Genomic DNA, 22,051 nt, shown 5'->3' on the forward strand with positions numbered 1-22,051 from the left:
ACCAACTAACATGTTACCAACCGAACCAAGAAACTTGGTAGCCAATACATTTGGTAGCCAACATGTTTGGTTGGTAGTACCGTACCAATTGATCAATGTTGGTACGGTAATGGTACAAAAATTTGAATACCATGGTAATACCGTACCAACCAATTCATTTATTATATATATATATATATATATATGAAATCGTATATTTCAACTATTAATTGTGTTTAGTGTTTACAGTTTTAATAACATTATATTAGTCATTTGATTGTATTAGTCAATATATATATATATATATATATATATATATATATATATATATATATATATATATATATATATATATATATATATATATATATATATATATATATATGTATTAGTCAATAGTTATTACCACGTTAAAGCACAAAATTAAAACGTTACTTTAGCATTACATTAGTATAATTCTTTTGTAAACAAAAAGAACTACGTAACTAATTTCTATACTAAACATCAAAATCCTGATGTCTTTGCTTTACTAGAATTCTTTTGTAAACAAAAAGAACTACATAACTAATTTCTATACTAAACATCAAAATCCCGATGTCTTTGCTTATTTTTAAATCTTACAATAGAAAATTAAAAGAAGTTGGTATATACCATACCAATTTGTACCAACCAAACATGTTGGTAGCCAAATAAATTGGTACCAAGTATACTTGGTACGGTACCGGTAGAAATTTTTTTATACAAATTATAGTTGGTACGGTACACGGTTTAGAGAAAAATAAATTGGTACCGTACAAATTCCACCCCTAATAAAAATTATCCCCCCACCAAAAAAAAAAGGCACAACCTCATGCAGTTGCACATCATGCATGCCTGTAGATCATAACTACACACTTTGTGTTAGGAGCACTATTTGTTGGGGTGTGAAAACTTGATCTGTTTGAGCATCCTAGTGAAAGGAGGCACATGGAGCATAGGAATCTTAATAGAGCATTTAGAGGCATATGGACCATCAAGAATCCTAATTGAACACTTGGAGGAACATGGACCATTAGGAATTCTGCAAAAGAACAATGGTGAGGGTGGGAGAAGTGGTGAGGTGTTCGTTCGTCGGTGACTGAGCGGTGAAGGAGAGGTGCGTTTTCATAGGTGGCTGACAACGTTGGAGGAGGTGGCGGCGTCTGGTGGCGACGAAGACTTTTTTTTTTCAGTAGTGGAGAACGATGACGAGGGTGGGAGAAGTGGTGAGGTGTTCTGTCGTCGGTGACAGAGCAAAAGGGGAGAGAGATGTGCGTTTTCATATGTGGCCAACAACTGTGGGGGAAGGTGTCGGCAACGACGAATTTTTCCGATGGTTAAGGCTGAAAACGGGTTTCTTGAGAGGGAGAGAGAAAAGAGTGAAAGAGAGAGAGAGAGAGAGAGAGAGAGGAGTGAGCATTTTTTAATTTTAATTAAAAAAAAGAGTAACATAAATAAAAAAATAAAAAAACAAATATAAATGATATAATCGTTTTTTTAAGTATATAATGACCAAAATTACTAAAAATATCCAAAATTAGATCACTCATACATCACTAAACTTTTTTGGACAAAAACCATATAATTTTAGGTTCCCATTTCACCATTGGATGGATTTTCAACAAAGTAAAATTATACCGAGTTCTATGTGTTATTCAATGTGACATTTAATATGACATAATTTGTTCATTTATGTCTCTTGGTTGTTGGCATGACGTGGTCTATGATATATAATATAACATAACTACCAAATTGAAATTTATTCTAATGGTATAATGAAAACTCAAAAAAAAAAAAAAAAAAAATGACATGTTGAGTACAAATAAAAGATAAATGGCCAAAACAACAAAATGCATACTATTATTTTGTATTTTATGACCCTGCGAATAAGTATATATAGAAATTAAAACTAAACAAATGAATGATTTATAAAATATAATTATACAATTTATAAAATATAACTTTACAAATTATTATTTTACCAATTACATTAATTTGGTGAAAAGTAACGCCTTGTTCTCGAGTTCTACTTAAGGAGGGAAATGGGAGGATACGGAGGGAAAGTGAGGGGTATCGAAGGAAAATCGTGTTCCCGAGTTTCATTAATGGAAGGAAAGTGAGGGGAGGGGAAGGATTTTGGAGTCATATTTTCCTTCCAAATTTTCCTCCCAAATTGGGCGGATTTGGGAAGAAAGTGAGGGGAAGGAAAATTTCATGTTTTATTTTCTTTTTCCTCCTTACTCGGGAACACAAAAACTTAAAATTTTCCTTTCATTTCTTTTCATTTCCTTCAAGCATATATAATTTGATTTGGAGGGTACCGTGCTTAAACTTACAATTCTAGAAGGACTAAACTAAAACATGTAAATAAGAAGCGGGTGTCTTTTGCAAAATTCGAAGTGCAGGATCTTAAATTTCATTCTCTCGTTTGCTAGATCAAAAGTTCCGATTAACCGTTTTCTGAATCAATCGTAAAACTGAAATCAGGAGAGCTTAGGGCTTTTTTTCCCATTCTATTCAAATTTATTTTCTTTTGTTCCTTACTACATCGACTGTGAAAAAGTCGCCAATTCGATTTGGTATCTCATCGTTGCATTTGTAACTCGATCGGCTTTGAAAGGAATCGACAATGCCGTCCGGTGAAGAGCAGGTGCATTTGATGAAGCAGCGTCAGAGCTTCCGGAACCTATGGCACACAGATCTCATGAGCACCATGGCTGCCGATACTCCGTGTAATTTAGTCTATTTGACCCTCAATTTCCTTATTATTTCATCGTATATCTGCTTAATTTTGTAAATTCGTTCTAATTCTTCTGACTTTTGTGTGTGTTTTGTGCTGTTCTAGATTGCTGCTTTGCTTTGTTCTGGTAAGATTCTTGCTCCGATCATTGTTATTTAGATCTTTGATCTATTTTATTCTATTATCATTTTGCCAAATATGATTGTTCTAAAAATTGTAGTTCGTGTGGTTAATTTGTAAATACAATTCCGTGGAATACAAGAAGATAGAAAAGGAGAGAGATTCTGTCTGATGATTAAGAAGGACGACGAATCTCTCTTGTATGAAAAATGTTACAGAAAAGAAAACTAAACCTAACGTCCATACACTCTGTTTGTTCCTACCAAATATAACTGATATTCAAACTAACAGTTACAGTTTAGTCCCTATACTATCTTAGTATGTCAAATATTTTGAAAAGATTATTCTCCAATCCTTCCTGTACTTGATATAACATAACACTAGGACACGAAAATCCATTCATAAGTTCATAACGAGACTTCAATTAGTGTCATATCATAACATAACATCTATGATCTATGTATAAAATATACATACGATTCATAAAGGGGTAGATATTAGATACCTTATTTATTTATTGGAGCTTATATAAGTTGTTTTCATCCCATAAAATTAACCTCTCTCTACAAATATGTCCTCTAGTTTAGACTTTATAGATTCATTGTATTGACAGTAACATTGCTTTGCATATGCATCTTCTCAGAGGTCTCAGTAAGTTCACAAAATGGTTTTTGGTGTCACTTGATGCAGTTATCCTGCTTAATTTGTTTTTACAGCTCTTTAAAGTTTGTTAACTATTGAAATTATTGGAATTACCCTCTATGAATCTTTTCATTGTCCTGTTAAATTGGCACCTATAATGATTGTGAATTTGTCATTAATTAACATCCTCTACTCTCTCATTGCGCATTATTAACATCCATAAGCCTTATGTTAAAGCAAATCAAGATTCATAAAAACACTTTCTGGTTGAATATATATAAATTACCCTTCTCTTTAGCGACATCATTAATTATGATACTGGTGCTAAGATTAGTCTCTTGTTTACCCTTTTCTTTTCTTCTTGTATTTTGGTAAAGATATTTTGTTGAGGATACGTTAATTTCCCTTGTTATAATTTCATGTATTATATATAATTAAACACTGAAAATGGCAGCGGACCATGTGCATCATACTTGCTTCGTAAGCGAGCTCTCTATGGTGACATGTCAAGGTAAACAAATCCATCACCCATGCAACCTCAAAACTATATTATATTTAATACATATATACTTATTTCTTGCATTTGCATGTTCCAGATATCGCTGCTGTGGTGGATATATGCCCTGCAGTGGTAAGTGTGGAGAACGTAAATGTCCAAAATTTTGCCTTTGCGCAGAGGTATTCATCATATATTCTTTTTCTTAAAATCCTACTCATGCATGGATTAATTACAAATACACAATAAAAACACTTGTAGTTTTAACATGTTTTGTTCTTGTAAATTATCTTGATCAGGTCTTCTTCTGCTTTGGGAACTCGGTAGCATCCACTCGCTTTATGCTGCAAGACGAGTTTCACATTCAAACAACCAAATGCGATAACTGTATCATTGTACGTATACTAATCTCTTTAGTTAATTTCTCCAAACCTTTTTATGATCTGTTTATATAATAACCCTCCCTAATTATTAATTAGCTTTTATCTCGCTTAATTAATTAATTAGGGTTGCATGGTTTGCCTCCAACAAATTGCATGTATATTTTCCATCATAGCTTGCCTTCTCGGAAGCGATGAACTCAGTGACGCGTCTCAGTTGCTCAATTGCTTAGCCGATCTCGTTTTTTGCACGTACGTAATTTCTTCCCTCCTCTTTCAACTATTCCAATTTTTTTCTTCTACATATTCTAAATGGTAGTGTATTGCTTTTGTAGGGTTTGCACATGCATGCAGGTAATATTCTATCTTTAATTATTAATTTATGGTTGATGGTTGATTAATAATCTATGAATTGAAGGGAGGAAATTGATATATAATTATTAATTTTACAGACACAACACAAGGTTGAATTAGACAAACGAGATGGGAAATTTGGGATCCGTCCAATGGATGTTCCACCGATACAGGAAATGTCAAGGATCGATCAGCCATATCCGCCCCATGTCCACCAGTACGGACCACCGTCCTATGGTTACCCTCTACAACACCAACACCAGCACCAGCACCAACATCATCAACCTGGGCATGGCTACCCACATATGTATCCTCCGCCATCTGGCTACCCACCTGCCGGTTATCCACCACCACAAGGCTACCCTCCTTATCCACCTCCACAAGGCTACCCACCTTATGCTTCTCCACCTCCACCTCATCATCAAGGCAACCAACCACCACCAACCAACCAACCTCCAGGACCAGGTCAATATAAGTAAATCATTCAGTGCATGCCTTCACCTTTAAAACCGTTTTTGACTTGATAAGATCATTCTTGAATCTTGATGAGACTAAATTCTTTCATTTAATTTCTATAGTACATAGTAAACTTTGGTTTACTTGAAATTTCTCAACATAGATTCACTACGGCTCTACATTTTGTTACATTGAATTTTGAATAATTTTCATTTTGAGATGTACTACGTTGATGTTCTTTACTGGCATAACTTTCAAAAGTCACTGTTTATTGTGATTGTTGTCAAATATATCTGGCATTTAATACTGATTTCCGTGTCAAACAAACTAATAGAGCGTTTAGTTTGAAATCCATAATAGTCACATTTTGTCACAATAACGTATTTTTTTTTCCAAATTTTGGGTCACTTTTAAATTTGACTTTGTTTGTTGTTAGTCCGTGATAATATAAGGGTATAACACTGTACAACTGTACAACAAGAGTTTATAAAGGACCCTCATGGACAAAAAAAAGTTCTAGTAGACATCAAATGCTCGGTTAGTTTATTATAGCTTTATGCCACACTAGACGAATTCCTGCACGTTGCGCAGCGTAGGTTAAAAATATATTGTTAAAATGTTAAAAAATATATGTTTAAAATGGTTATGTTATTGACATTAACTTTGACATAATATTTTTTCATTGACATCAACCCACCTTCCTCATTAATAAAATTAAATATAATTATCTATTTAATATTATTTTTAACAATTGTTATGATTGATTAATTTAAATTTTTACTTATGCGATTATTTTCTAATTTCAATAATGATGTTCATTTAAAATACAATTTATTTGTTGTTAACGTTATGTAATTTATAAATTGATGTTATTATCATTTAAAATTATTGTTCTTTAGTTTTAAACCACTTGTTATTATTAATAAGTTAAAGAAGACTTTTAAGAAACACTTAATATTACTATTAAAATGTGAAACATACACTAAATAGTAAACTGATAAAATAGACAATTTGCATTTCAAAAGAGACTTGCATGAATAATATGACATATCAATGATTTTTATAATTTGATTTTATTATTTATAATTATGGTTCATTAGTTTTAAAACCACTTATTATTATTAATAAATGAAAGAAAACTTTTAAAATGCACTTATTATTATAATTAAAATGTTAAACTTATGTTAAAATATAAAGTGATAAGATAGACAATTTGCATTTTAAAGAGACTTACATGGATACTATGGATAATATTGCATATCCATTATTTTTTATTAATTATTACTTTGAAGCAGCACAAACATACAAACATATATACAATATTTAATTAATTATTATCTATATCACTTTCCATAACATATGATCGAAAGATGAATCTAATCTAATTTACATTAAAGTTTCAACCACAACATACAATGATTGTCTTAAAAGAATACTAAAACAAAGAAAAATATAAAAAAAGAATTAATATATAAGAAACTAACAAATTAAAAACTTTAACATAATAACATGGCTCAAAAAATAGTCCAAAGCCCTCAAACCAACACAAAACCTTTAAACTTGTTTTCTTTGTGAATTTTGTATGTGATTTGTATTTATGTGTCTACTCAAAGAGAATGACATTTTTATAGTAGACTATCCATTAATTGCTTATTAAACATATTATATAAGTTATAAAACCTTTTATGATGTGTGATTAATTACTTTGAAAGTGAAAAGGTGTGGGGGTTTCAAATGTATGAGGTGCTTGGAAATTTGTGTGGGGGTTTCAAATGCATTAGGTGATAGAAAAAATGTCTCCTTTATAAACATACCTAAATTTGAACCTTGGTTAATATCTAAAACTTTACATGCACCCAATTTGAGTTTACATGAATTTATATTTGGAAAAGTTGCAATTGCTTTCTTACATCAATGAAACCACTCACATAATTCTTCAAACCTTACAAATATAATCTATCATTTTGTGTTGACATACATGCAATATGTAATCTACAAATTTCTTATATAGGCTAAATATTTCATTTAACTCATCAATTAAATAGCATGATTTGAAGAGTTTTAAGAGTTACAAATCATAATATTTCAATTAATCATAAATTAATTTGTATAAGTTGAATAGTCTTGGGAGTTTCAAATGCATGAGGTTCAAGAAAAAATGGTCTTGGGAGTTTCAAATGCATGATGTTCAAGGAAAAATGCAAGTTTTATAAGATACTAGATGAATTTCCGCGCGTTGCGCAGCGAAGATTAAAAATATATTGTTAAAATATTGAAAAATATATGTTTAAAATGGTTATGTTATTGACATTAACTTTGAGATAATATTTTTACACTAATATATATATATATATATATATATATATATATAATCTCAATTATTTTGAACAATAATATCCATTGACATCAACCCACATTCCTCATTAATAGAATTAAATATAATTATCTATTAAGTATTATTTTTAACAATTATTATTATTGATTAATTATATTTTTAACTGTTATTCATTAATTTTAAACCACTTATTATTAATAATAAGTTAAAGAAGACTTTTAAGAAACACTTAATATTATTATTAAAATGTGAAACATACACTAAATAATAAAGTGATAAGATAGACAATTTGCATTTCAAAAGAGATTTGCATGGATAATATGACATATCCATGTAATTTGATTTTATTATTTATAATTATTGCTTATTAATTTTAAAACCACTTGTTATTATTAATAAGTGAAAGAAATTTTTAAAAAGCACTTATTATTATAATTAAAATGTTAAACATATACTAAAATATAAAGTGATAAGATAGACAATTTGCATTTTAAAAAAGGCTTACATGGATAATATGACATATCCATGATTTTTAATTAATTATTGTTTTGAAGCAACATGAACATACAAACATGTATACAATAGTTAATTAAATATTATATATATCATCTTCAATAACATATGATCGATAACATGAATCTAATCTAATTTACATTAAAATTTCAACCACAACATACAATGATATTCTTAAAAGAATACTTAAATCAAGAAAATACAAAAAATAATTAGTATATAACAAACTTACAAATTAAAAACTTCAACATAATAACATGACTCGAAAAGTTGTTCAAAGCCCTCAAACCAACACAAAAAACTTTAAACTTGTTTTCTTTGTGAATTTTGTATGTGATTTGTATTTGTGTGTCTACTAAAAAAGATTGACCTTTTTATAATAGAGTGTCCATTAATTGTTTATTAAATATATTATATAAGTTATAAAACCTTTGAATTGTTAATCATTATTAAGAGATTTTTGAGTGGTATTCATTAAAATAGGAGGTTTCAAATGCATGAGGTGTTTGCAAATTTTTATGGGGGTTTCAAATGCATGAGGTTCAAGGAAAAATGCTAGCTTTATAAGTATGTATGATACTATGCAAATGCCCGCGCGTTGCGCATAAACACCTATATAGTTGAAATCTTTACAAATATATGTTTTCTTAAATAAAACAATAACATTGTTGTAACACCTGATTCCTGGTATGTATTTTATTCAAGAATTGTATGTATTTTCTCTGGGACTCGACGAGTTGGTGGCCCAACTCGTTGAGTAGAGACGGGATCCGCGGGAAGTTTAAGTGACCTACTCGACGAGTTGGAGACTGACTCGACGAGTAGGTGCTGTTTGAGTGAAACCCTAAATTTGAGGGTTTGCACCCTATTTAAACACTTTATCTTAGCCTCCATCGTCCCTATCACTCCCAGAGAGCTGTATATCGAAATCCTAGCCGTTTTTGTATGTTCTAAGGCCATTTTGGTGCATTTGGAGGTTGGTGAAGCTTGAGAAGAAGAAAGAAGCTTGAGAGTTCGAGTTGAGGCTTGGAGATCCAGAGGTTTTGGTCCATATCCAGCTCAATCAAGGTAAAATGCCCCTGTTTTGGTCTTCCATGCATTTATTCATCTTTAGAAGCTTGGACTTTGGGTACATTTAGGGCTTTCCAAGCCATTTTCGGGTTTGAGAGGTGTACATGGAATCTTGACTTCAGATCTGAGTCATTGGAGGGGTCTCATGGCATAAAGGTGCCAACTTTAAGGCCATGAGAGCCCCATGCATCTTGTAGAACAACTTTTATGGCTTTTTGAGCCAAAGACCCCATGCATGTGCACCAAGTTTGGAGCTTTATGTCACACCCCGAAACCGTGATGGCGGAATCGTTCCGGGGTGGAGGACGTCATGCGTAGTATCACAACAATTGTATCATAGCAAGCATAGTAGACACAACCAGACATTGAATACATATATGAAAAAGGTTTACATTGTTTAATATATAGTTTTATTCATATCAAAAGTAAAATAGAAAGACGCGACTCTAACGCTTCGTCTTCTCCGAACTCCTGGAAGTACCTGTTTACTAATTCCCTGAGAATACAAGCAATTTTGAAAGAATATCAGCATAAAGCTGGTGAGTTCATAAGCATTTAGTTTTAGTGAGAAAATGTTCTTTGAATCCATTTGAAAAGTGTTCTTCAAGAAAATCCTGTATTTTCTTATGAAAAGCGGTCTTGAAAGAGTGTCTATTAGTAGAAAATAAACCATCAGTTTTAGAAAACATGTTATCCGTCCTAGAGGTAGAGATGCCAGTTTAGAAATCCTTGATTACTATCAGCATATATAAAAGTAGTTTTATTACTTAAAATAAAACAAATGAAGAATAGAGTCCGTAAACAAAGTTAGTTTATACTTATTTGTGAGTCGTATAACCATACTTGATATGACCGAGAGACCTTTATAACGTTCTTCAGGCGTTAAGCTAAATGACATTTGTTCACCACAGGCGTGCCCGCCTAACTGTAGCTAGCAGTTCTGGTGTGGGATTGTCAGTCCAGAATAGATCTATTCACAAATCTCACGCTCTCCCTCCAGGAGACTCTGGTTATACTAAAAGGATTTATCACTATAAACCTAAGAGTACAGTGTTGAAGTAGAGCCTCACAATTCTGTATAATCTAGTTTACTAGCGAGAAACAGTATAAAACAATAATTATCCTTGAATAATAGTACTTTATACTCCTGAGAAAATATATAACATAAACTAGATCTGCCATAGTTTATATATATTCATTTATGAAATCTGATTAAGTAGAGACTACCTAGAGGGTTATCCCAAACTATACCCATTATAGTTTATTTAGAGTTGCTTTGTAAAAAACCTTTCTGAAAGCTGTGAAGTTGGATTTTCAAAATAGAAGTTTCCCTTATGCTCAACATATTACAAAAATAGATAAAATATCCGAATATGTTATTAAACGTGGAAATCGTTGAACTGCATTAATAAGTTTAAAACTTAGCAAAATACTTAGAGTTTGGCTTGTATCCCCCCCTGAAAACATTAAAACACGGAAAAATGTAGGGGTATGAACTCACCTTGGGCGATTTGAATGAAAGATCGGTACGGAATGCCGGATGTTCAAGTGAAGCCTTGAACACGATTTGATCCTAATTAACATGTAATGACACATAAAGGAGTCAAATGAAGGTATTTCACCACTAATCGTGATGGAGAACCACTCTAGGAACTTGGGACTACTTGCACTAAGTGTTAGAACCTTAAAGGATTGCATGAGGGGAGTGTATGGCCACCTTAAAGGTGTGTACGGCCATGGGTGTGCGGCCCAATGGGTGTGCGGCCGTACACTCAAGATGAGAGGTGTTCTTGTGGTGTTTTGAAGGCCTACACTTGCATACATGAAGTGTTCTTAGTCCAAACTTAGTTGTAGTAAAAGTTTAGGGTCTTAGAAGTGAGTTTATGGTCCTAGAGTGAGTGTGTGGTCGCACACTTGGGTGTATGGTCGCACACTTGGGTGTGCTGCCGCACAAGTGTGTGTGCGGCCGTACACAGGTGTGTGCGGTCGTACACCCCACACAAAAATGTTCAGAATGCCATTTCCAAGGTGTAGCAAGGCTATGGGCATGTCTATCTCGAATATGGAAGTCAAACTCTCACTTTGGAGGTTGTTTTAGGAGTGTGCGGCCAACCTTATGAAGGTGTGCGGCCACACTCCTTCAAGGGATGAAGAACATGATGAAACTTGATGAATCAAGGCATAGATGAAGTGGTTCTTCAAGTACAACAAGCTAAGGGATGGATTACTCACGTTTTCGAAGCCTTGGGATGGTTTGCGGTTGAAGAGTCTTGAGAGAAAAGGTGTTGTGTGCTGCCAGGATGTTAAAGGAATGAAAGGAAAGGGGTCTACCCTTTATATAGGGTGGGTGTGCTGCCTAGAAGGGAGTGTGCGGCCAAGAGGTGAGTGTGCGGCCGCACACCCATGTGTACGGCCGTACACTCCCCCTAAGGGTGTGTATGGCCTGATTTTGTAACTCTATGGCTTGCTGACTCGTTCCTAAACTCAACCTTGGCCATACTCGAGCTTAAAATCACTTAAATGAACCCTCAAACAGTACCAGAAGTCAACAAAACATGTTTAACTTTGATTGAATTGACTAAGTGTGCGAGATAAAAGTTCCGGGTTGTCATATCATCCCCCCGTTAGAGGTAATTTCGTCCTGAAATTCAAGAATAAGAATATAACTCATGGTCTTAGAAACGATGGAGGTACTTAAGGTCCATGGGACTCTCGTGCTCCCAAGTGAATCCAAGTTCCCTTTTGGCATTCCAACGGGCCTTCATTATCGGGATGTGACGTTATTTCGTTCGCTTGACTTCTCGATTTGCGGGCTCGGATGATTCTCTCACAAAGTGTAGGCTCTCGTCTAACTCGAGGTTTTCGAGGGGAAGTCGTAGGTGTCTCATCGGACGGATACTCATTTCAGTTTGACACACGGAAGACAGGATGGATGTTGCTGAGTTCTCGTGGTAACTGGAGTTTGTATGCTTACAGGACCGATCCCAGCAAGGATCTTGGACAGTCCCACGTATCCTGATTTTAGCTTTCAACGCCTTCTGAAGCGTATCAAGCCTTTTCCAGGACGAGACCTGCAAAAGACACGTACACCAATCTGGAACTCTAATGGTTTTTGTCTCTCATCGGCGTAGCCCTTTCGTACGATCTTTTCAGTCGTCTTACGGATGGTTTTAGGACTCGTGCGAGTGTTGTCGGGGACTTGACTCTTGACTATTTGCGTGTCGCCCACCTTAGCCCAACACAAAGGGGATCTGTATTGACGACCATAGAGGGCTTCGAATGGTGCAACCTCGATACTCGGAAGGTCACCGTCGTTTGCAAGAAGTTCAATTAAAGGTAGATGAGTGTCCCACGACGCATCTTCAATCGTATGGATTGCCTTCTTACTCTGTCCATCTCTTTGTGGATGATACTCTTCACATGAATACTTTCGGGTTTCGAAGAGAAATGAATCTTTTCGAAGTTTGCATCTAGTTTGTCGTCACGAGCGACGGGAGTTTTGCGTTCGAACGTTTTAAAACAAAAGGGTTCCTACTAGATCTTCCTATGATTGCTTGGTGTATACAAGTCATGTATAAACACAACTGACTCCGATGTATACACTAGGCTACCATAATTTACCCATTAGGGCATCAACTTTTAAAAGTGAGTTGTGATTTAATTTGGACGGGAAAGAAATCATGATTATGAATAATTATTGAAGTTTTTGAAAACGTACCGAAACAAAGCAGGGTCCTTCGATGCTTCCTCCCTCACTGAGGTCAGACTCCTCCGGTTTCCTCATTGTTCTTTTCTGTTGGGCAGTCTATTGTGAAGTGTCCCACTTCGCCACATGTACCGCACACTTGAACTATGCTAGCGTCGGTAGTGGAAGTGATGTGTTGAGTCGGGGTCTTTGCGAAGCGAGCTTCCTGGCCATCCTCAGCCCCTGGACAATTTCTTTTGAAATGTCCAGGTTCGCCACAATTGTAGCAAACCTGGCCCATCTTTACACCAGTAATCGAGGCGTTTGGTTGTGCCGGTGCTCTGCAGTAACGAGCGGTGTGCCCTTGCATGTTGCAGTTCTTACATTGCGATTCACAGCATTTCCCTACGTGGTGGAAGTTGCATTCCTCGCAATTTGGAAGTTTTCTGGCATATCGTCGCGCTGGCGTTGGCACTGGTTTGGCGGATGTTGTGGCTGTAAGAGCTATCACGGGTTGTTGTCTCTTGGCAAGTTTCTGACACGACTTGCGCTCCCTCTTGTTCCAGAATTTTCGTTTGGCGCTCTTAGGTTTGGGAGTAGGAGTGTCCTCCTGAATAAGCCCTTGTTGGTTTCCTGATGTGTTGCTACAGTTCGAGATGTGGAAATTGTTCCCATTCCCACTTGGGTTTTTAGCGTTAAGAACGGATAGGGCGGCTGCTACGGCTGCTGTGACAGTAGCTTGGAACGTAGCTGAGTCCATCTGGAGGATTGGTGTCTTACTGGTAGGTTGGTTATGCTTCTTCGGAGGCATGATCTGCTATATGTCAAGAAAAGAGTTTGTGAGCAACAATGGTTGCTTCCGGATATATCCTAAATGTTTATCTTATGAAATGAGATTTCCCCTTTTTACTATCTGACTCTCATTGATTCGACCCACATCCCCATGATGTGGTCTCGTCAAGAACGGAAAAGATTTGAACACAACAAGGTTCACATACACTAAATTTAAGAACTCCTGGTTTCTCAGCTCATCGGTCTGGCTGAGTAACTCTCACATTTTCGTCGGCTCTTGACGATATGGAGCTTTGGCTATAAGGGTAGTTCCGAGGATCAAGTCGGTACGGGATTCAACTTGGCACTCGGAAGAAATCCCTGGTATGTCTTTTGGGGAAGACATCGGGAAAGTTGCAGACTTCGAAGATGCTCTCGAGGTCTTTAACTTCTTGCGTCTCATTGACAACATGAACCAGAAATGCATAGCATTCCTTCTGTAGATGCTCCTAGGCTTCGACGCATGAAATGATACTAAGGTTCGAACAGACTTATCACTGAAACCAGTGAGGACTCCGTCAGTAGAAAGATTGAGATGAATCGCTTTCTCGAAGCAAAGGACATCGGCACGATGGGAGACTCATCCCTCCTATGCCGATTAGGACATTGACGCTTTTCATGGAGAGTGATATGAAATTGATGGGGAAAAGGAATAATCGTCTAAGCACATCTTATGATTCATGTTTTGAGGACAAAACAGTGATGGGACCTTGATAAAGTTGCTCAATTTGAATGCTACCGCTCCAATGAATACTTTTGACAATGATAATCTTTGACTGAAATATAATAGTTGCCACCATTGTCGATATTAAGATTACACAGAGTTTGGAAAATTTGACCTAGGAGTAGGTCTACAACATACTAACAGAGGAACAATTTGACAACATAAAGAACTAGTGAATCGGTACTTGCAAGACAAGAATGTCTACAGAGAAAGGAGCTACTTAGAACATAAATAGGAAAGCTATTCTTTAAACCAAGAGGACGGACAAGTAGAATATTCCCTACTGGCGACGGGCATTCCTCGGGCGGAACCTTAAGTTAGCCAGCTGGCGCTCCATGTCAAGCAGGCGGCTCTCATATACTGATTGGCGTGCTTGAAGCTCTACGACCTCAGCTCGAGTTGCAGCTAGCTCTCGCTGCTGGGCTTCGTGGCCTCTCAAAATACTCCCATGAGCAACCTCGAGACTGAGAATACGGTTGGTGTTGGCATCCAAGTATGCCTCGAGTTCCACAGTTCGGTGAATGGTCGCCACGTTCATTTCGACATTGCGGGCCACTCGGTGGACTATGATTGGAAGGGCTCTATCTGCGGAGCCTCCTCCGTCCACATTGTAGAAGTGGCGATCCCCATTATACGGGTGGGGTTGGCCTTGTTCTTGACTCCACCTATCCAGGCTTCCGACCCACATAGGCGTTGGGCCTTCGAGTACAAGTTGAGGGTTGGGATTTGGTATTGGGGCCATTGGGGGTTCCGAGTCTGTCTCTTCAGGAAATGGTTCGGCAAGGCCATCGTCAAAAGGGATTTCAAGGTTTCCTTCTGGCTCTGGTTCGATCCACCCATCATCTCCTTGGTTAGGAAAGTAAGGGTCGCCAGGAAGATGGAATCCAGCCATGCTATCTACGCGAGGCGAGGGTAAAGGAATAGTTAATAGGCATCGGATCTATTAATACTCCCAATGTACTATAGCTACATAATTGATTCTTGAAAGATGGATCCTTGGGTAATTTTTCGGCTTAGTCGTTATAGCATCCTAAAATACTCCTATAGTATTTTAATGCTTATGTTTGGCTCTAGAACTCCTCTAGTATCTAGGTAAGTTTTAGACTTGCTGTAACACCATAGTCACTCCCAAGCACATGTTGGTCATGTCTCGACTGAATATAGTTGATCAGGCTATATTCACCCTAGACATGATTACATAACTGCCCAGGTTTAACCGCGATGTCCAACATCCAAATACTTTTGTTTTGTTCTACTTACAACACAGATTCTGATGCTCGGGTATACTTATATACTTTTATAAAAATACTTGTATTTTTGAAAGTATACTTTTAGTTTAGAGCACTTATGCCCCTTAATATTTATAGTTGTATACCATGTAAGGTTCGGTATACTTAGTTCGCTATAAACAAGGGCTCTGATACCAATCTGTCACGCCCCGAAACCGTGATGGCGGAATCGTTCCGGGGTGGAGGACGTCATGCGTAGTATTACAACAATTGTATCATAACAAGCATAGTAGACACAACCAGACATTGAATACATATATGAAAAAGGTTTACATTGTTTAATACATAGTTTTATTCATATCAAAAGTAAAATAGAAAGACGCGACTCTAACGCTTCGTCTTCTCCGAACTCCTGGAAGTACCTGTTTACTAATTTCTTGAGAATACAAGCAGTTTTGAAAGAATATCAGCATAAAGCTGGTAAGTTCATAAGCATTTAGTTTTAGTGAGAAAATGTTCTTTGAATCCATTTGAAAAGTGTTCTTCAAGAAAATCCTGTATTTTCTTATGAAAAGCGGTCTTGAAAGAGTGTCTATTAGTAGAAAATAAACCATCAGTTTTAGAAAACATGTTATCCGTCCTAGAGGTAGAGATGCCAGTTTTTAAATCCTTGATTACTATCAGCATATATAAAAGTAGTTTTATTACTTAAAATAAAACAAATGAAGAATAGAGTCCGTAAACAAAGTTAGTTTATACTTATTTGTGAGTCGTATAACCATACTTGATATGACCGAGAGACCTTTATAATGTTCTTCAGGCATTAAGCTAAATGACATTTGTTCACCACAGGCGTGCCCGCCTAACTGTAGCTAGCAGTTGTGGTGTGGGATTGTCAGTCCCGAATAGATCTATTCACAAATCTCACGCTCTCCCTCCAGGAGACTCTGGTTATACTAAAAGGATTTATCACTATACATTTAAGAGTACAGTGTTGAAGTAGAGCCTCACAATTCTGTATAATCTAGTTTACTAGCGAGAAACAGTATAAAACAATAATTATCCTTGAATAATAGTACTTTATACTCCTGAGAAAATATATAACATAAACTAGATCTGCCATAGTTTATATATTCATTTATGAAATCTGATTAAGTAGAGACTGCCTAGAGGGTTATCCCAAACTATACCCATTATAGTTTATTTAGAGTTGCTTTGTAAAAAAACCTTTCTGAAAGCTGTGAAGTTGGATTTTCAAAATAGAAGTTTCCCTTATGCTCAACATATTACAAAAAGAGATAAAATATCCGAATATGTTATTAAACGTGGAAATCGTTGAACTGCATTAATAAGTTTAAAACTTAGCAAAATACTTAGAGTTTGGCTTGTATTCCCCCCTGAAAACATTAAAACACGGAAAAATGTAGGGGTATGAACTCACCTTGGGCGATTTGAATGAAAGATCGGTACGGAATGCCGGATGTTCAAGTGAAGCCTTGAATACGATTTGATCCTAATTAACATGTAATGACACATAAAGGAGTCAAATGAAGGTATTTCACCACTAATCGTGATGGAGAACCACTCTAGGAACTTGGGACTACTTGCACTAAGTGTTAGAACCTTAAAGGATTGCATGAGGGGAGTGTATGGCCACCTTAAAGGTGTATACGGCCATGGGTGTGCGGCCGTACACTCCAGATGAGAGGTGTTCTTGTGGTGTTTTGAAGGCCTACACTTGCATACATGAAGTGTTCTTGGTCCAAACTTAGTTTTAGTACAAGTTTAGGGTCTTAGAAGTGAGTTTATGGTCCTAGAGTGAGTGTGTGGTCGCACACTTGGGTGTGTGGTCGCACACTTGGGTGTATGGTCGCACACTTGGGTGTGCTGCTGCACACTTGGAGTGTGCTGCCGCACAAGTGTGTGTGCGGCCGTACACAGGTGTGTGCGGTCGTACACCCCACACAAAAATGTTCAGAATGCCATTTCCAAGGTGTAGCAAGGCTATGGGCATGTCTATCTCGAATATGGAAGTCAAACTCTCACTTTGGAGGTTGTTTTAGGAGTGTGCGGCCAACCTTATGAAGGTGTGCGGCCGCACTCCTTCAAGGGATGAAGAACATGATGAAACTTGATGAATCAAGGCATAGATGAAGTGGTTCTTCAAGTACAACAAGCTAAGGGATGGATTACTCACGTTTTTGAAGCCTTGGGAGGGTTTGCGGTTGAAGAGTCTTGAGAGAAAAGGTGTTGTGTGCTGCCAGGATGTTAAAGGAATGAAAGGAAAGGGGTCTACCCTTTATATAGGGTGGGTGTGCTGCCTAGAAGGGAGTGTGCAGCCAAGAGGTGAGTGTGCGGCCGCACACCCATGTGTACGGCCGTACACTCCCCCTAAGGGTGTGTATGGCCTGATTTTGTCACTCTATGGCTTGCTGACTCGTTCCTAAACTCAACCTGCTATATGTGCTTTTGAGCTGCGAGATGTTACTGATTAGTCAGTTATATGATAGCTTGGATAGAGTATGATTGGATTGAGTACTCAATGCCCGAATGTTGTTGCTTTGTGCTTCAGGAGTCCTAGTTATCTTTATCTAACTAGTAAATGAATACGTTAAGTTACATATTGCGAGGACAAAATAATTCCAGAAGGTTAGGTCTAGCCCTACTGCGCAACTCTTGTTTGAGTCCAACTGTTGTGGGGAGGACCTTTCATTCGAAGAATTATCTGGTCTTAGTAATATGTAATGGTATTCGCGAGCTAGTTAGGTAAAGGTAGCAGGGGTTCCTTATGCAGCTGATGGCGGAGAGTAGGTCGGAGAGTTACCCTACGGTAAACCTAGGACGAGATTGGAAGAGAGTGCAACAGTAATAGGAGGGACTTGGTCAAGTGGAAGCAATCCTCGAGGAAAGTACGGATAGATGTGGAAGGTAGTATGGGCCCGTACTACTGAAAGCATAGGATCCGTACTCGAATCAAGGAGGGCCGAGATGGAACCAGGAAACTTGTAGAGTGTATGAAACCTCTCGAGGTTTATGTATGATTCTGACAGTTATGTGTTATGTTTCAGAATGGTGATGATCACACGTCATGGAGGAGGGGGTTCAGGATCAGGATCCGATTCGGGATCAGGTTCGGGAGCAGGTACCGAGCCAGTTGATGAGGGGCTACGTGAGTTCATTGCTTATGAGATCACGAGAGGCATCCTTGAGTCGACCCCGGTGATTTTCGGGTCGATCAAGGAAGGCATCATTGAGTTGATGGAGGATCGCCTCAGAGCGTTCAGGAGTGACATGGCACACAGCCAGTCAGGGTCACGCACACTGTCCTTCAAGGACTTTAGGGGCAGTGGTGCGCCGGATTTCCATGGGGCTAAGGACCCCATCGCAGCCAGGAGATGGATTGCAGACATCTAGTCTGCACAGTTGACGAGCTTCTGCCCTGAGGGGTCGAAGGTGCGATATGTTATCGGTTGTTTGAGAGATAAGGCCAGAGATTGGTGGGAGTCGGTTGGTGACTCGTTGGAAGCCTCGACTATTGAGGCTATGACTTGGTCGGACTTTGTGACCAGGTTCAGGGCTGAGTTTGCGCCAGCTATGGAGCTTCAACAGTTGGCCAGGGATTTCCTTGATATGAGGCAGACGACAGAGACGGTGGCGGAGATTACCGCCAAGTTCCGGGAGAGGGCATTGTTGGTGCTCCAGTACGCGGGAGATGAGGATATGTGGAGGACCCGCTATCACGACATGTTGAGAGCTGATATTCGGGAGCATGTCAGCTTCTCAGCATGCCCGACCCTGGATTCCATGATTGCCAGGGCGAGGGAGAGAGAGTTAGACTTGGAGCACATCAGGAAGAGAAAGGCGGAGGAGGGACAGGTTGCTGGGGCTTCGAGGAAGAAGCCCAAGGGATTCGACTCTAGGTCAAAGGGCCAGCAGGGCCGGGGCCGCTGTGGGAAATGCGGCAGGTCACACGAGGGGGTTTGCCGCACTGGGCCAGGATCAGGCTGCTATAAGTGCGGCAAGACTGGGCACTTTGGTAGAGATTGTACTACCCCTGCCCCCACCTTTCAGACATCAGACCTGATTTGCTTTCATTACAATCAGAAGGGCCATAAAAGGGCCAATTGCCCTCAGTTGTCAGCAGCAGCGCCAGTAAAGGCGCCAGCTCCAGCGACCCTGCGGATTACCGATGGCCGGCAGGGCAAGACAGAGGCTCCAGCGGTGAGGAGCCGAGCCTTCCAGTTGACTACCGAGGAGGCACGCGCCGCGCCCGATGTGGTGACGGGTATGATTTCTTCTCCTTAGCCTTTATTTTATGTTGCTTATGATATTGATATGCCATATGTATGTGCTCTGTTTAGGATCGTTCCAAGTAAACGGTATCCCAGTTCAGGTATTGTTTGATTCGGGTGCTACCCGATCGTTTGTCTCTCTTGCGCTTAGCAAGAAGTTTCCTGAGTCTTCAGGCATGTTGGATTGCCCTTTAGAGGTCGAGATTGCGGACGACCGGTCAGTGCGAGCATCGGAGGTCTACCGAGATTGTGTTTTGAGGCTGTTCTAGGAGCGCTACCTCGTAGATCTGGTTCCCATACCTTTGCGGGGGAACAAGGTTATTATTGGTATGGATTGGCTAAGCCCCAATGGGGCAGTGATCGACTGCGCGCAGCAGTTGGTGCGGGTCGGGACCCCAAGTGGGGGAGAGCTGGTGATTCAGGGCGAGAGGCCACAGCGAGGACCAGCCCTATGTTCGGCAGCAAGAGCTAGGCGCTACCTTCAGTAGGGTTGCGCAGGATTTGTCGCCTATGTTATGGATACCCGGGAGGCGGGTAAGGCGACTGTGGGCGATGTGCCAGTAGTACGGGAGTTTGCGGATGTATTCCCCGAGGAGTTGCCTGGGATACCTCCGGAGAGGCAGGTAGAGTTCAGGATCGACCTAGTCCCTGGTGCGACTCCGATAGCCAAGGCACCGTATCGGTTGGCTCCTCCTGAGATGCAGGAGTTGTCTACACAGCTGCAGGAGCTGTTAGACAAGGGATTCATCAGACCGAGCAGTTCACCCTGGGGAGCCCCGATTTTGTTTGTAAAAAAGAAGGACGGGTCACATCGGATGTGTATAGATTATCGGGAGCTGAATAAGGTAACGGTGAAGAATCGTTACCCACTTCCGAGGATTGATGACCTCTTTGACCAGCTACAGGGAGCATCTTGGTTCTCCAAGATTGATCTGCGTTCAGGATATCATCAGATGAGGGTCAGAGAGGAGGATGTGCAGAAGACTGCGTTTCGGACGCGTTATGACCATTATGAGTTTGTGGTGATGCCTTTCAGGCTCACCAATGCTCCTGCCGCGTTCATGGACCTCATGAACCGCGTGTGCAGACCGATGTTGGATCGGTCTATGATAGTTTTCATCGACGACATCTTGGTTTATTCCAAGACTCGGGAGCAGCATGAGGAGCACTTGAGAGAGGTGTTGGATACCATGAGGAGGGAGAGATTGTATGCCAAGTTCTCCAAGTGCGAGTTCTGGTTGCGCGAGGTGCAGTTTCTTGGGCACCTTGTCAACCAGAACGGGATATTGGTCGACCCGACCAAAGTGGAGGCCGTGATGAGATGGGAGGTTCCGAAGTCTCCATCTAAGATTCAGAGTTTCCTAGGACTGGCAGGCTATTATCAGAGATTCATTCAGGACTTCTCCAAGATAGCCGTACCCTTGACCCGGCTGACGAAGAAAGCCGTTGTTTTTCGCTGGGGGCCTGAGCAGCAGACAGCGTTTGAGACGTTGAGACAGAGACTATGCGAGGCGCCGATACTCGCCCTGCCCAAGGGCGTGGAGGACTTTGTAGTATATTGTGACGCGTCCATCTCAGGGTTGGGCGCGGTATTGATGCAGAGGGGGCACGTTATCGCTTACGCTTCAAGGCAGCTGAAGCCTCATGAAGCGAATTATCCGACGCATGATTTGGAGCTGGGGGCTGTTGTTTTCGCTCTCTATATTTTGCGTCATTACCTTTACGGGGTTCGTTGTACCATTTACATGGACCACAAGAGCCTGAGGTATCTCATGGACCAGCCAAATCTGAATATGAGGCAGCGTCGGTGGCTTGATATGGTAAAGGATTATGATTGCGAGATCCTCTACCATCCGGGGAAGGCCAATGTCGTGGCCGACGCGCTTAGCCATAAGGCAGCGCCGATCAGGGACATCTGTATGAGGATGACAGTTGTAACTCCGTTGTTGGAGCAGATTCGGGAGGCACAGCAGGAGGCCATGAAGGAGGAACATCGGAAGAGCGAGCGAATTGTGGGTCAGGTTTCCTCCTTCGACTATGATAGTCGTGGATTATTGACGCTACACCGCAGGGTGTGGGTTCCCTATCATGGGGGTGTGCGCCAGGTTCTGATGGAGGAAGCGCACAAATCCCGATTCTCGATTCATCCCGGGGCGACGAAGATGTACAGGGATCTTCGACCCGAT

The 22,051-nt window shown here is 39.4% G+C and overlaps 1 protein-coding gene across 1 annotated transcript; it reads left to right on the forward strand.

Moving 5' to 3' along the window:
* The first annotated feature begins 2,454 nt into the window (after positions 1-2,454).
* LOC145162225 (uncharacterized) lies at positions 2,455-5,359 on the forward strand. Its single transcript, XM_079081429.1, has 8 exons — positions 2,455-2,729; positions 2,843-2,864; positions 3,954-4,010; positions 4,096-4,177; positions 4,295-4,390; positions 4,503-4,627; positions 4,711-4,729; positions 4,828-5,359. The coding sequence occupies exons 1-8, from the start codon at positions 2,627-2,629 to the stop codon at positions 5,206-5,208; spliced, it is 885 nt and encodes a 294-aa protein (XP_078937555.1). The 5' UTR covers positions 2,455-2,626; the 3' UTR covers positions 5,209-5,359.
* The last annotated feature ends 16,692 nt before the right edge of the window (positions 5,360-22,051 follow it).

The sequence above is a fragment of the Lactuca virosa genome, chromosome 3, assembly GCF_052849685.1.
Source record: "Lactuca virosa cultivar CGN04683 chromosome 3, Lactuca_virosa_CGN04683_v6, whole genome shotgun sequence".
NCBI lineage: Eukaryota > Viridiplantae > Streptophyta > Magnoliopsida > Asterales > Asteraceae > Lactuca > Lactuca virosa.